At 41.7% G+C, this 17,025-nt stretch overlaps 1 protein-coding gene across 1 annotated transcript; it reads left to right on the forward strand.

Moving 5' to 3' along the window:
• The first annotated feature begins 499 nt into the window (after window positions 1-499).
• On the forward strand, window positions 500-13,680 carry trpv4 (transient receptor potential cation channel, subfamily V, member 4). Its single transcript, XM_031856434.1, has 17 exons — window positions 500-806; window positions 1,781-1,862; window positions 2,604-3,040; window positions 3,546-3,721; window positions 5,005-5,157; window positions 5,839-5,979; window positions 7,333-7,631; window positions 7,754-7,933; window positions 8,155-8,313; window positions 9,006-9,098; window positions 9,235-9,308; window positions 9,651-9,816; window positions 9,917-9,983; window positions 11,008-11,312; window positions 11,756-11,883; window positions 11,976-12,097; window positions 12,219-13,680. Exons 2-17 carry the CDS (start codon window positions 1,854-1,856, stop codon window positions 12,317-12,319), a joined length of 2,610 nt encoding a protein of 869 aa, XP_031712294.1. The 5' UTR covers window positions 500-806; window positions 1,781-1,853; the 3' UTR covers window positions 12,320-13,680.
• Window positions 13,681-17,025: the final 3,345 nt, after the last annotated feature.

Below are 17,025 nucleotides of genomic sequence, written 5' to 3' on the forward strand. Positions count from 1 at the left end.
ATCAGATCTGGATTGCTGTACTCTTTGCCGACGAGGAAAACGCTACAGAGACGTCAATACCAGCGGCAAGTTTCAAAAAGACTCGCCGAGATCAGGCTGTTCTAGGCGGGCACCGTGAGCGCTGAACCCCCGGTGCTGGCGGGGTTTACTGCCGAGATCAGGCAGTTCTAGGCGGGTAACATGAGCGCTGAGTCCCCGGTGCTGGTTTACTGCCGGTCCCGCTAGCAACACCTCACATCTCCGAAATTGTCGGAGCAGATTTATAAATCGGCTGAATCTTGACAAACCGACCACAGATTTGATGCTTAAACAACTAACTTCTCGCCTCAAAACATCCTAAAATTACTTTCTGTGACTTAACAACAGTAGTATTTCGAAAGTTTCAACTTCCAGGTGTGATTTCTCCTCCGCCATTGTTTCCTGTTGCTGGGGCAAAATGCATTCTGGGATATTTGGCTGTCCCAAGTACAGACAAGTCACCTCCGATGCATACCCGGTAAAATGGGCGGAGCGAGCCACATCCGGGCATTTGGACCGTGCTTGGCTTGATGTGAACTTTGAATTGGAACAGTACTTGGGCTGAGACTGATGACGTTTAAAAAGTCCACGAGTTCACAAGTACAGAGAAGTACGCATATTTGAGAAAGGCCCACTGTGATTTAGTCAAAGCATTTTGTGTAAACCTAAGGAGGCAACAGAGGAGCGCTCAAAAACCACAGAGAGAAAATACGTGTCAAGCGGGAAAAGAGCTGCGGACTAGTTTATTTTTCAAGAAACTCAAACTAAGACCAACAGATTAGATAAAGGTAAGTCACACCTCTGATCGTTATTCATCAGCCTCTGAATGGAATCTCATATATTAGTATGTGTTAAAGAAAACATATTTAACTGAACTCCGTATTTTAATTATCAAGACCTTGTTTGAGAGACAATCGACTCTTAATGATTCCTCATGTGTTTTGATATAATTTAACATTTTAACTCTGTTTTGTGTGATTTGACACATAAGCTGCCATAATGTGGACATTCTGCTCTGGATAATATCACATCAGTGACAGTGAGCAGGAAGTCCCACATCTCTGAGGCTACATTATATATAGAGTCACCCACATTTAGAAACTTTCTCAAGTGGATTTCCAGTGGGTAAAGTGAGCTTTGGGTCTACTTTGTATTATTTAATTTCAGTTTTAATACTCAGCGGGTCCTTTGCCATCAGACACCTCCACCTAACGACTAAATCCTTTTCTCTTAGTCTGTTATAATAGTCTGTCAAGGACAGCCTCTCTTTGTTCCTCTGTCTTTTTACAATCAAAAGCCTGTTGAGGTGTAAAGGTATGGTAATCCCTGTGTGTCAGACAGGGACGCGAGTCATGGCTCCCCCTTAGTGGGACCCCAGCTCCCCTGTTTGTGTTGCTCCTTTGCAGCACAGTCTGGCTTATATAGGTTGTCAAAGTCATGAACAATCTCAGGAAAGTGTATGATTTGAAAGGAAGCCTCAGGGGGAACAAGTGAGGATGTTCATGTTTTTCTAAATTCCGTTGTGATAGCACAATGTAGTAAAGTGTGTGTTTGCGTGTGCTGAGTTGTAATGAGTATTGTGGTGTGATTCTGCCTACAAGAGAAAATATATCCTTATGACCGATGACGGGCCGGACTCACAGCCAAGTTATTGATGTTGGCACCAGTCCTTTTCGCCTTCTTCTCATATATTCCAACAGCTCTTTTTATGACACTTCGGACCTACAGATTCTTTTGTGTGACTCTTTTTTTGTTTCTACAGGACGCCCACATGCTTCAGCATCATTTCCAGTTGCCCCTGAAGAGGAATTTGGCACACCATTGTGATAAAAGGGATGAATGAGGTACAGAGGGGTTAAATACCAAATTAGCTTCAAGCTTCAAAAGTGTGAATTTACAGGGTTCCTTTGGTAATAGTCTAAATACAGTTAGTTGTCCACTTCGCACTTATCGTAGGGCTGGCGTAAAAACAAAACAAATAACTGTTGCTTTTTCCTGCAGTTGAGGTGGGCCTTAGTTTTGAAAATCTCATAGAGATAACAGCAATATAGATACATTAACTGAGTAAATACAGTAGCTTAGTCTTTCAGACTTACCTGAGGTTCCTAAACACTTCAGTACGCAAAAGACAAGATACAAGTTATATAAATGAGAAGTACCCGAGCCTAAACATACGCCTAATTGCTGGAAATGACAGAAGTTCCCGTAGCCAAATGTTTTAAGCTGACAGTTTCTGCATTATAAAATATATAGGAAGTGAAATGTTCCTATTTCACACGATCATAGTCTGATTGAATTTGAAGCGATTAAAGGCTCCCTGTTATTTATTAATTTTTATTGTTCTTCTATCAGGGTCCCTGTTTTGTGCACTTGCGTGACACGATACACAATCCTACCATTGGTGTTCCACTATACCACTGATAAACATGTGGCTGCAACACGCCAAGATATGCCGCAATGTGCCGACAAAGGCAGGGAAGAAGACTGTTAGCTAGGAAACATGAATGTCAAAATTGTCCTTGCAGATGTTTTATGAGGAAGGAAATGCATTTAACATAATTGTTACACCTCTATGATACTTCCAGGGCCGTTCTGCTCTCCTCAGAAGGTGCCACCTTGCTTTGTCCAAGGCCGACACCCTTGTTTCTGTTCCTGCCAGAGCCTCTGTGGACTCAGGTGAGGGCGGGGCCGCTCAACCTGAGAGCGATGCAGCCCTGTCTGAGCTCTCTCACCTGTTTGAGACCGAGGATGGCTCCCCGTCAACTCAAGACACGAGTCACGATTCAGCCCCGGAGGTGGTTCAGCCCGGCCAGCCGGCGGAGAGCAGACAGAACCTGCGGATGAAGTTCCAGGGTGCTTTCAAGAAGGGCATTTCAACCCCTATGGACCTATTGGAATCCACCATATATGAGTCAAATGTGGTTCCAGGTCCCAAGAAAGCACCCATGGACTCGCTCTTTGACTATGGTACCTGCAGGAACACCAGCAACCAGAAGCGACGCAGGAAGAAGCTCCCCAGAGGGTGAGAAGGGCCTCGCTCTCTCTAAACTACAATTCACGTGTGTTAGGATTTAACAATCATGTGTTCCTCCAGACCTTTAGTTTAGTTTAGGGGTTTCTGGTTTAACCACAGTGAACTTGGACTGCTGGTTTGGAAAAATGTTGTCATAAAAATGAAAACCTACAAATGCCACTCTGTAGACAGAGGTGTGCCACATGAGGAAGTACGTACACACACACACTGGACCAAGAAGTCCCTCATTCAGCCCATTCACTGGGCTAACAGAGAGCATGTTGTTGGTCGCTCTGCAGCCGTTGAGGTAATATTTCGGCTGCCCAACCTGTCCAATAAACACAGAGGTCTATTTACTGAAGCACTCGAGGGTGTGGATGATTGCTTAAAAGATGGTTTGTGCATCAAACACCCATTCAATTCTTAATTCTATGTGAATGAAATGTAAAAATAATTCATATTCAAAGGGAATCTTACAGTGAATGTGTGATGTCATGTTTCTGTGTCTCCTTAGTAAAACTGAGACATCCTGTGATGATGGTCAAAGCTCAGACCCACCGAAAGTAATGAAAATATTCAACCGCTCTCTCCTCTTCGACGGCGTGTCACATGCAGACCCTGGGGCCCTCGAGGGCCTGTTGGAGTACCTGCAAAGTCACGAAAAGAGGTTAACTGATGAGGAGTTCAGAGGTGAGACTGTTGTTACTTGCATCAGATATCTGTACGGCTTTTCTTGCCAGTCTAAGCCAACCACTGGAACTTAACTACAACTACACTAGACTGCAAAGGAAGAAAATGGGTTTGTGTTTGGACACGGGGGGGCATTTTGTGATACAGATGACACATAATAATAATTGGCTCTTCCTTTGCTCTGAAGCAGAAACTCAGTTTAATCTAGTGATTGTTTTACCTTTGCCCCTTTGTATTCCCCTGCTCCTTCCTCTCTTCACTCATCTATTTTGGCTTAAAGGATGTGAGAGGGAAAAGGTTGGAGTTGAGTCTCTGTGCTGCTAGAGGCAGGCCCAAGGAAAGCTTCCTGAGTGTGTCTAAGAAGTTGTTTCAGGCTTATAACAAGGAGCAGAGAGAAATCACAGCAAACTGTCATCTCCTTCAGATAGTTAAACAGGGCTTTACAGTGTTTTAAAAATAGTGAAGCGCTTTCTTGACCCGTATTTTAATTCCCAAAACTCTGTCTAGCTTCTGTCGTTATGTAACCTACTGGTTCCCAGTACAGTTAGGGCAACACACCAGGAGGTCACATTTTAAATGACAGTACGTAGATTCCTAACCAGGGGTCCTTCTATTCAAGGGGGTGCTTCTGCAGTTGGTATATGGAAAGATATTAGAGTACAAATAATTATAATTTAAAATAAGGTATTACGATTTGATTTAAAAAAATGCATATCCTCATATTGAGTCAGCTGAAACACCTTAACACCACGTGATGCTATTAAGAGAAATTAGTTAACTTAAGCAAGTAAGTTGAGACATCTTAACAGCTACTGTACCTAAAAGTAATACCTGAATGGTGAAATGGATAGCTCAAAGGATTTAATAAATCGTTAAAATGTATAGCTCAAAGCATTTCATAAATCGTTAAAATTGTTAGCGAAATGAAATGGATGAACTGTTGAGATATCTACCTAAACGTAAATGTAAAAATAGCTTAACATAATGAATAAATGGATAAAATCAGTAGCTAAATGTTAGGGATGAACAATTTAAATCATAAACTACTGGATAAATGGTTGAAATGCTCAGCTTCTGCCATTCGTAGTGCAAACGCAAATTTGACCAAACAAACCTAAACATGAACAATTCAATTCTATGAAAAATACATTCCAACAATATCTATGTAGTTGATGGTGTTAAATAACATCCAGTAACTCAAACATATTTGGAACAAGTTTGGTAGTGTTGATGAAGGTGCACTTCAATACAAATTTTCAGTGTTAATTTCATTATTCCACCAGAGCTGTCCACGGGTAAGACATGTCTGCCTAAAGCCCTGCTGAACCTTTACGGTGGGCAGAACGCCACCATCCCACTGCTGGTGGACATAGCGGAGAAGACCGGGAACCTCAGAGAGTTCTTAAATACGCCCTTCAGGGATGTCTACTACAGAGGTATGGACACAACACAATAATACATAAAAGTGATTTGTAATTTTAAGAAGTTGTTGAGTTACTGTAGCTTGCCTGGCTGGTGTTGAGGCCCCATTAAGGGGGAAGGACAGTATTTACGTTATGTATGTTTACAGCGACTATCTACAGCTGCCCAACTGAAATACAGTCCCTTCCAAATGACCCAGGCTTCATTTGTTTGGCCTTCATCTCTTACATTGTTTTGACGAAACAGTGAAGGAAGCCTTTCGCCCTTTGCAAAAAATAGGTTTCAACTCAAAATCTGGCGTTGCTCTTCACGGGGTTTCTCCATGATTTTAATTTTGTCTTTATCTCTGTACTTTTCACTAGTATGGAAGTCAGTTTGACAAAAAAAAAATCTGTTCTTTTGCCTCATACAGGAAACACTTTTTTATGTGACAACATACAGGCTTTTGTTAAATGCATTTTGACCCCCATAAATACAGCCTGCACATAAATATGGCCCTAAACCCTCGTTGCTTTTAGTCCATTTTTATAGACCTTTCTTTTGCTAACAATTACCGAATAGTAATAACCTCTTGGAGAACATCATTCTTTCAGCTGATATTTATTAGATTGAACACAGCACACCAAACAGCCCTTTTTTGAATACCAATAATAGTTCAAATGTTTTACTATTATTGTGTTTTTTTGCGTTGTCAGGCCAGACGGCGCTCCACATTGCTATAGAGCGACGCTGTAAGCAGTATGTGGAGCTTATGGTGGAGCACGGAGCGGATGTTCACGCCCAGGCGAGGGGACGCTTCTTCCAGCCCAGGGACGAGGGGGGCTACTTCTACTTTGGTAGGGACCTTTGTCAGCACAGAAATCTAGTGTGGAAACAAAAGAGTTCATTGTGCTTCTGAATTTCTGTTTTCAGCAAACATTTAATCTATCCTAAGTGATAAAACACTGTGGGCAGATGGTCACAGAAAGATGTCTGGAGAGCCGTTACTGTGTTTTCTGCTTCATATGATGGTTATGATGTGGTTTAAATGACTTCGCTGGTCACTCTTTTAGTTTCCACTGCTTTACTCACAAGTGGTTAGTCTGTCTTTTACGGCACAGAGTTGACATCACTGCCAAGATAAAATAGCTGGTACATGGTCCTTGCAAGGAAACCTCTGGTAACATGGAGAAATGACGTGACATAAGACCCCACCCTTTCTTAACATGGCAGGTTTTGGCTGAACAAACACAGTTTGTTTTCTGAAGTATCGTACGAGAGAACCGTCATTGGTCGTGCTCCAAAAACACGTGAAAAGACGAGCATTATGGCAAATGTTCAAGGGGTTGTTCAGTGAAAGGTGTCAGTGTTCTACAGTGAAGAAAAGTCCACATCCTCTGCCGACCCTCCCCTGGGCAGGACTTCACTGACCTGTGAGAGAGGAAAAATAAATCACAGCCTGTAAACTAAACTCAACACTGCCCTCTGCGGTGTCTGTTCAGGCACAACCTTCCATATCACCGGATGCGGTACCCTGCATTGTGTCCTTTTTAGCCTTCAGAAGATAATTATCGCAGCTATAATACTTACTCTCCTAAAACCCTGAAAGAACGATATCTTGTTTTGAATTATGTTTTATTTTTTCCCTAAAACCAATTTTAAAAATTGTTTATTTGATTACATTCATGCATTATATTTCTCACTCATCACAGAGGAGATGATTTCTATTTTGCACTTAGCACGGTTGTCATTCCAAAATCCCAGCGTGTCCGGACACAGTGTGAGTAATTTGCTGCGGAGCTTTGCAGTGAGGTGAACAGGAACCTGGCAGGGCTGAGGGCTAATGGGATTTAGACTCACGCTAACACTCTGCATGCACCCGTGCAAATCCATGAAGAGGAGCGTCTCTATGTGAGGTGACAAAGTAATCTGTCACCCATGGCAACAGCTCATTTTCAGCAGCTGCTTTTGGCACTCTGGCCCCATTGCGCCCCTCCCTCAAACAACTGCTAATTGTACTGTTTTCATAGCGGGGATTTAAGTCAGATCTTTGATCCGTGCTTAGTATGCTTTGCAAAAGACATACAGACGCCAGCTACACTTCTTAATTAACCATCCTGTTGATTTGCTTATTTGTTATCTGAAACACAGTTCATTTAATCTCCTGGGAATTCAGTATGAAGTTATTCTCTCTCTTTCTCTTTGCCTAGGTGAGCTGCCTCTCTCACTGGCTGCATGCACCAACCAGCCTGACATAGTGCACTACCTGACTGAGAATCCACACAAGAAGGCCGACCTGCGGCGCCAGGATTCACGTGGCAACACGGTGTTGCATGCTCTGGTGCATATTGCGGACAACACCAAGGACAACACGCGTTTCCTCACAAAGATGTACGACGTGTTGCTAATCAAGAGTGCCAAGCTCTACCCAGACTGCAACCTGGAGACGGTGTTCAACAGCGATGGCATGTCCCCCCTCATGATGGCTGCCAAACTGGGCAAGATCGGGGTAGGGATAATGATACATCAGTGTGTCAAGCAGGATCAGCATTATAAAATACGTTTTCACTATGACAATTCTACAGTTTTGAAGTCAAAGGTCAGAAGGTCAGTTTCTCCGTATTCCTACAGGTTTTTCAGCACATTATCCGACGTGAGATCAAAGATGAGGAAGTTCGTCAACTGTCACGCAAGTTTAAGGACTGGGCTTATGGGCCAGTGTACTCCTCCCTCTACGATCTGTCTTCACTGGATACATGTGGAGAGGAACCGTCTGTGCTGGAAATCCTGGTCTACACCAGCCGCAATGAGGTGAATAACAATATTAAGCTCAAGTTTATGCTTTTATTCCAACTATAAAAATACACAGCTGAAGTAAAATATTGTTTCTCTCAACATCAGAGTATTAAGAGCAACAAGACACCAGGCGTAGCATAAAACATGTACGGGTACATCAAAAGCTTGAGTGTGATGAAAGAATTGTGTGTTATTATAACATCATATCAATGTCATGTTTCTGGTCCTGTTGTCAGAACCGACATGAGATGCTGGCAGTGGAGCCCATCAATGAGCTGTTGAGGGCCAAATGGCAGAAGTTTGCTGCAGTCACCTTTTATATCAGCGTGGTTTCCTACCTCATCACCATGATCATCTTCACCCTAGTGGCTCATTACCACCCAACGCAGGGAACGGTGGGTGTGAAACTACTGAAAATGTTGTCACAGCGTGGCTAGATCTCATATGAACAGATCAATGCTTCATGATTGAAATTGTCAGATGTTCCCATACAGCATTGAATTGTCAGGACACCAAATTAACATATCTATTACAATAGCTTATTATATATGTGTACAGTATATGTAGACCACATGCGCTGTACGTCATATAGCTTAATACTGTCTGTACATAGAAATGTTCATGTATCATTCCAGAGCAGACCAGAAACAACCGGTTGTCCGATGGCAATATATGAGGAAACACCAACACAATCATTTTTTTGTATTCATATTTGTGAAATGCTTTGCAGTATGATTAATGAATGCTGCTGGACAAAGTAAGCTTTTAAAAGATATTAGTGACAATTGCAATTGACAAATTCTTCTAGAGACCTCCCAAAATCTTGCTGTTGAAGCTTTTAGGGGGTCTCAAGTGTCAATCAAGGGGTCTCTGGGCCCCCGTATATTGGATACCGGATGTTAGAAAGATAACAATTTTCTCTTCCAACTCTCGGCAACACGGTGAATAGCTGTAGTCCCCAAAATGTTGAACTAATCCTTTAACTCACTGTCTTATCAACTGATATGATGTATTTTGTGTGTATACGTTTTATTGCTTAAACTTTCAGATTGAGTTGATTGATTAGTCTCGTCCTCCTTCCTTCCAGCCTCCGTACCCTTACACAACGTCCTCTGACTACCTTCGCATGGCAGGAGAGATTGTCACCTTAGCATCAGGAATCTTCTTCTTCCTCACCAATGTGAGTCAATACACGACTCCTTTTTATGCTTCCATCATTGGTTGCTCACTGCTATCTCCAAGTCTCTTGCATCAAAGTCAAAACTGTAAGGAAAGTGTTGTTGTCATTATGGAAATGTCTCTCCTGTTCTTTGCAGATTAAGGACCTCTTCATGAAGAAGTGCCCCGGGGTGAAGTCTTTATTTATGGATGGATCCTTTCAACTGCTTTAGTAAGTTTACATCCGCCGTCCTTGCTCCCCCTCTTCCTCACCTCTGCCGACTTTCACTCGAGGCACATTTTGCATCCTCTAAATTGAGTCATCTAATTAATTTCTGAACGTCCTCCCTGGCATGTTCTATAGTTTACATCTTTACTTCTAAATACAGAGCAGAGAATGTCGAGCACCTCTCTGAACCGTGGTGATTTAAGTAATTAGCAGCCTGGCTGTGATTTCCACATTCTGTAAAAAGTGCCAGCAATTACGTCTTCCTGCCTTCATGTATTACTTCAGAATCACAGACTTTAGCATTGGAACCGGTTCCTTGACAAACTTCCTCTCTGTCCTCTCTAGCTTCATCTACTCTGTACTGATTGTAGTCACAGCTGCTCTCTACCTGTCTGGCATCAAGGCCTATGTGTCTGTGATGGTGTTTGCACTTGTCCTGGGCTGGATGAACACTCTTTACTTCACCAGAGGCCTGAAGCTCACTGGCACCTACAGTATCATGATACAGAAGGTTAGATAATGGAGGAAATTAACTAATGGAAATTAATTGTTCTTAAATATCACCACCCATGTGTCTTACCACTCTTTCTTTTTTTTTTTTTGGTTCACAGATTCTTTTTAAAGACCTTTTCAGATTTCTTCTGGTGTACGTGCTCTTCATGATTGGATATGCATCAGGTACAGTGCTCGAAGTGGGCCAGAACTCACCGATACACAGTACCGGCACTAATACAGATTACTCTTTGGCATACCGTATTTGCGCCGTGCCTCGTAAGCTGTAAGAACACAAAAAACAATGTTGAGAGCATCTGAACGCATTTTACAGGGCAAACATTGCCAGAAGAATAAAATGTTCAGACAAATGCTGTGATATATGTAAATAATAAAAAAATTAATTATTATAAAGTTATTTTTTTCTTAAACCTTTGGGCCACTATCTATAGTAATAATTGTGGTCCAAGATTATATACAATTGTATAGTTTTAAGAAAAACCTTTTTAAAAAACCTTCATATTTTCCCATCCCAATAGCTCCTAGTATCTTTTATTCACTGTAGAAATTCAGAATCTAATATAATGATAATATATGAGCATCCTGACTGGGACACTGCTCCTAAAACCTGAATGATTATCTCACACCCTGTCAGGCTGCAGGCATTGTATAAAATGTTATAGAGTGATACTACAGGCTACACATAACACAGGAGAGTTTCAACACTATGGGTGAATATACAAACGCACCATCTTAACCTGTTAATGTTTTAGGTGGAATGTTATTAGAGTATTATAGGTCTACAATAGAAGATGCATGCCCAAGTATAACAATTAAATCACTACTGACTAACATGCTTAAAGAAACGATAAATAAATAGAAAGATTTGCTGATGCACACCCCAACATGTGAATAAGGAGAGTACTGACACTTGTTCTTTTCCACTTCAAGCACTGGTCAGGTAGGCTTATGGTCACCTAACTTTACAGGTGTATGTCAGCATTACTAATAGGGATATATTGAGATTTATATCAATAACACTCCATCTCTATTAACATATATGAAGCTACAGCCAACAGCTTCAGACATGAGAGTGGCATTGATCTCCTAATTTAACTTTAGGCAAGAAAGCAAACATTTCCCAAAATATTGAACTGTTTCTTTAAGTGCTCACTGAAACATAACCCAACCTCCTTTTCCTACCCCATAGCCCTGGTGTCCCTGCTGACAATGTGTCCTCCACCGGGCACAGAGTGTGAGGGGGGCTGTCCCACCTACCCCAACTGCAGGGACCCAGATACCTTCGGTGCTTTCCTACTGGACCTCTTTAAGCTGACCATTGGGATGGGAGAACTGGACATGATTCACGGTGCACAGTATCCTGCAGTTTTCCTCATCCTGTTGGTTACCTACATCATCCTCACTTTTGTCCTGCTGCTAAACATGTTGATCGCGTTGATGGGGGAGACGGTGGGACAGGTGTCGAAAGAGAGCAAGAAGATCTGGAAGCTTCAGGTGAGCAGTGTTTTAAAGGGTCAGTTCCCCCAAATTATGGAAACACATACTGTCTCATTACCTCCTCTGGTATCTCGCCATCCAGATAGTTTTGGTTTGTTTTTGGCAGGTTTTGTGATATTTACCTCTGAGATATGTGGTCCACTGAAACACTTAAGAGGTGGAACAAATTCAGTTTGTGGTGCTTACTTATGAAAAATGTCACTTTCCTGCTGCCAAACTAGCGGCTCTGTGAGGCTGTACTGTAACAGCCGCATGCTAACTTGCTCATAAGGACAGAGCTAACATGCAGATCTAATATTTCCATGATACCATCTCAGTGTAGCATGTTAGCATGCTATGTATAGCCAACTACAAAAAAAACACAAGTAGATACAAATATGTTTGTGTCATTCGAGTGGCTTAAATAGGCTACTCTAATTAAACGTAATGTTTATTCACAGTGGGCAACGACCATCTTGGACATCGAGCGCTCTTTCCCAGTCTGCCTTCGCAGGTCTTTTCGAGCCGGGGAGATGGTGACTGTGGGGAAGAACTGGGATGGCACACCTGACCGACGCTGGTGCTTCAGGTATTATGCATGACTCACAATCACAGTCACTCAGCAGCGCCAATGCCACTTCAAAGAAAAGTGTCAATCCCAATGGTGTCTTGTTATATCAGGGTGGATGAGGTGAACTGGTGCCACTGGAATCAGAACCTGGCAATAATCAACGAGGATCCAGGCAAGAATGAGACCTGCCAAGCCAACGGGTTGCAGCAGAGTGTCAGAACCTTGCGGAGAGGTGAGATTCTCACTGTGCTCTCATGAATAAATGCATCAACAAATAAGTATATATTCATGTGGAACACACACTAACTTATTCATAAAGATCAAAGAAAATCCTTCTTTCTATTCCCCTCCAGACCGCTGGTCCACAGTGGTTCTGCGGGCGGTGGAGTTGAGTAAGGGTCCGCGTCCTTGTGATCTGGCGATAGAGATGGAGCCGCTGACGCCCAGGCACTGACGCCTGCAGAAGCCTAGTGCAGTCCTTGTTATAAAGAGACAGCTGAGAGCCATCAGCACCAGTGAGATCACTTTGCAGGGGAGGATTTGGCCAATAACTACTAATTTGCACAGATTTTATTTGCATTTTGTTCAGAAAAAGTATAGTAAATATTACAGTAAGTCAGTGTAATAGGACAGAGGACTGAGCACACGGAAACACTGGATGGACAATGTCTTAAAGAATCAGTGACCTGAAAAACACCAAATAAAGTTAAAAACATCAAAATGAGATTTTAAAAAAAGTATGGACACCGTTAGCTGTAATGTGTTTTAAACTTGTCACAGAAGAATAGAGAACTTATAATAAACATGTACTGTACATCTGCATTGCAGACATCAGTGGCTGATCACTCAGGGATTCAAGAAAGTCAAAATATGTCAGCATTTCCAGTCTCATTGTAATCTTATGGAAAACAGAATCATGGGGTTTTTTTCATAGCTAGCAGAAGCATACTTACTGTATTATTGCACGAGCAGTCTAAACAAACGCTGCGATAGAAATGCCATCTACAGACATAATCACAATCGGAGGCACTGCTTCAAGAAGTCATTGCAATAAATATTGGTAGGCTTATAGAAAAGAATGTTTGCTTTTATTTGCTTGCTTTACATTTTAGAGGTCCCTATATGAGATTCTATTGTAATTTTAATTGTTTATTATTCAGTTTATGGGGTTTCAGTGTATCGAAACAGGATATATGTATTTTATAAAGTTTATTTTGCTCAATTTTCTAAACCGTATTAATCAAATAGTTTCAAAGTCTCAGCTAGTTGTCGCACTAGCTCAGGCAGCGCAGCTTTCATTTGATTGGAAACAATGCAGTATGCCAATTTCTGATGTGTGCATTATTGTATGAACACAATGACATTGTTCTGAACAAGATGGCCATGATGAGCAGGTTATAGTTGTCAAGCAAATATGCAAATGCGAGACAATAGCCTCCTGTGTTATGGTTTGTCTTTGAATTTTTAGAGTTATTGTTCCTTTGCAGCTGGGGTATTTGCATAATCAACTCTCAGGCCTTGCCATTATGTACTTCCCCCTATATGTGCTGCAGTGTTTTTTATTGCAATTGGCTCCTTGCCCTATAGAGCATCTTGTTTATGCGCAACTACTGTATGTATACATGTATTTGTGTTCTTGTAATACATGACATGATTAAGAGCGAATACAGCATACAATTCATTTTCACTAATTCATTGCCGTTGAGGGGCACGGGTCATTGTTTTCTGTGTGTACATTACTTTAATGAAGAGACACGATGCGTTTTTATATTTGTACATTACTGCGAAGAACAATAAACACCAAATACATTTTCTGAACCATACAGTAGTCTGTTTTATGATTCCTGCCTAGAATTATGAGATTGTTTTTTCTGAAGATATTTTCTAATCAGTATTTGAAAGATTGATTTATTTTATCCTAGGATATTAGCTACTAATCAGCATCAGCTATAAATGCTTTAATTTGACCAAATGTCCCGAATGAATTTGTGAGGAAAGGTTAAATGATAAAGAAATCCTTTGGGAAAGTGCTGAAAACATAAACAAGAAAGATTAGTTTAATATGGAAAATGTAAGATTTTTGAGAGATATAGTTTAGTAGGACAAATCTTTAAATATCTACATTTATGTTCATCTCACTAATATCACAACATTTCCATATAATTAATTCCATGAAATAAACTAAATTTCATACCTTACTAAGAGTAGGGACATCTTTTTGTGGCCAACCATCTACATTACATGTGACATGTGTAAAAATGTGTTCTCGATTTTCAGTGTTTTCTCTTTTGGTTAAAAAAAATGCACATTCATTATACTATACATTAAACCTTATTCTCAAAACTCATTACAAGGATTTTTGAGCTCTGTTAATTATCGTTTGCAGTTCCTTCTCTGACCTGCTGATGGCTGCAGAGCTCTAAATTCCTCTGCTGTGTGGTACGTGGAGCTCCCAGGTTAGGCAGACAGCTCTAACAGTCTTAGCTGTGTCGACTCCTGCAGAGACTGTAGGGCACGAATATATTAATATATAAAAATATATATATTTATTTTCAATTATAGCTGTAAATATTGATTTGTCAGTGCTAACTGTTATTAGCACTGTAACCTTTAATAGGTTATAGTTTGTAGGATGCAGTCTGCTTATGAAATATTCTTTCATGTGGATCTATCTCAGGCCTCGTTGACCTCACTGTAACACCCGGACAGTAATTATGGGGTTTTGCCTTCCTAATGAAACCACAAGCTGGCAACAATTTATGAAGCGCTTCACTGCTTTCCACCTTTTATAATTACACCTCACCTTTGCTTTTCATCTTTAAAATGCTACAGTGGTGATTCTCACTCATGATAACTAGGGCCTCACCTCCTCCTCCTCCTCCTCTCTCCCCTCTCTGAGGCCGGTAGCGCTGAAGGACACGGGGAATCTCTCACCACCTCAGAGAAGAGGCTAATCCTCTTTGCCCCAACTTTAACTGGGCCACTAATCCTCCAGGTTTATCTAAGCAGTGAGCACCTACGCTGCTGACAACTTGGCCTGCCCTCCTCCCCGCAGCCTGTTAAGTAGGGCAGGACTCGGTCCTGCAAGTGTCACTGTCAGCAACTCTGGAACCGCACACTTGCACAAGAAGTGTGAGCTGTTAACAAAATGGCTTACTTTGCTTGCAGCATGTGCGTGCTCAAATGCGTCTCAACAAACCAAAGTGAGAGCCAAGCAGGATCAAGTTGTAACGGCCATCATTTAGCAACCGCACATAAGGGAAAGTTGACAGTCTCAGCCAGAGGTCTTAAGTAAACTAACTTAGATATTGGCAGTACAAATTGTTCAGCTATTGTCCAGCCAGTTAAGCTTTAAGGTGTTTAGGTTGACGAGTCTCAAGTGGATACCGGGCTGGACTTCGGCCAACTCATTGTCTATTCGCTAAACAAGACTCCAAACTGTCTGATATCTTCAAGTATAACATTCCTTGTCTGCCTGAGGTCTAGCAGCCTGACGGAGAGAGGGAAACCTCTCTACACATTGGTCACACTCTCATTAAACATTTCATGAACTAACATTGCAAAAGAGGTGGATGGATCATCACTGGGTAATTTTAGACTAACACAGAAAGTCAGGAGATCTAAAAGCAGGTTTCTCACAGATTTAAGTCAGTTCTAATTTCCTTCCTTGATGTAATTCCCTCCTTAATCCCCAGCGATACAAATATTTCACCATGGTGTGGTATTTCTAAATGGAACGAGCAATCACTGGGAGCACTGGGAGATGAGGAGCCAGAGACATATTGGTTAGGTGGCGTGTGAGATGACCTTTCAGTTCATCTAAGATGAAACGGGGCTGCTGAACCCGAAATGATTCAGAGTGTCTAAACTGACAGGCGAGGGCACGGCCGCAGCAGAGCGTCAGCCTGCTGCCCGGCCTCCATAGGCATCTCTCGTGATTTATTGTGAAATTGCCAGGGACTCAATGTGGCGTGCAGGTGAATGAGTTTTGCTAATAAGAGAAGCATTTCTGCTCCACAGAGCTCTTTTTCTGTCTGAGCGAGCGTGTATGAAATCAGTGTGCAGTCTCCCAGCACCACACGCTCTGGTGGAGGCGGCTGGCTCATCAGTCTATGGCTTATCTGATGTTTTAGGTGGGTGGAGAGGTTGGGAGTGAGGAGAGAAATGAGGAAAAAGCGTCAATACGGAGTTCTTGGAGGTACCTGTGTTAAACATTTAGATCGGTTGTATGTTGTCTTACCTCATCCTCAGGAAGTAGACTTGTGAGACCATCTTGTACAAGCAAAATCCTAAGAAAGAGAAGGAAAAAAAGTTTAAAAAAGACATTTTTTTTAATAGCTTGACATTCGAATATAGACTATTAATGATGAAATTAAAATATAATGCAGAACTAAAGCACTATGTAGTTTGTTCATCATTTTGGTGGGTTTTTGGAGGAGGCTTGGGAAGGTGGGAGCCACAGTAAAAGAAAAACATCAGCGGCTGTGCTTTGTTTTGTAAGAAAGTTGGTTCAGGTACGTGAGACAGCTGATAATCCCTTATTGTATGACTTCAATGTCCAAGCCTTGGAGACATCTTGTCGTGGCCACTTTGCGTGAATTGCATGTGAAGAGACTTAGCTTGCCTTTGCTTCTGCTTACAAGTAGTCTCTCTAAATCCTCATCCAGGAAATCATTGCTACAGTTCAGAAGGGTACCTTCCCCGTTCACTGTGGGTTGTTTTCCAAAGATACTTTGAGGCCTTAGGGATGCCACAAGATACTGCTGCAAAGGTGAGGTAAAAGGTCAAGTGAACAACAGGATTGCAGGGGCCGACATATGGCGGTGATGTGCAAAGTGAATCCTTAGACTAATATGCTTACCTTTGATACAGTAAGGTCTCGCCCAGAGTCTAAAAACATGTTTAAGAATATGTTTACAAGAAGGGAGGGAGAAGAAGAAGAAGAAGAAGGCCACCGATGAGTATAGCAACAAGACAGGCATAGAAGTCATCTGCTTTATTTACTTATGTCAAAGAATAATACACAAGAGAGGAGAGGTCAAATGAAAACCAACTATCTACATTAAAATAAAGAAATTTCAGTCCTGAGATTGACAAAAAGCAGGGAACAGACAAAGTATCTACTCTGGTCGTTGGGATGGGGGGGGGGGGGGGGGGGGG

Source organism: Anarrhichthys ocellatus, unplaced genomic scaffold (assembly GCF_004355925.1).
Source record: "Anarrhichthys ocellatus isolate YVR2014 unplaced genomic scaffold, GSC_Weel_1.0 scaffold17, whole genome shotgun sequence".
NCBI lineage: Eukaryota > Metazoa > Chordata > Actinopteri > Perciformes > Anarhichadidae > Anarrhichthys > Anarrhichthys ocellatus.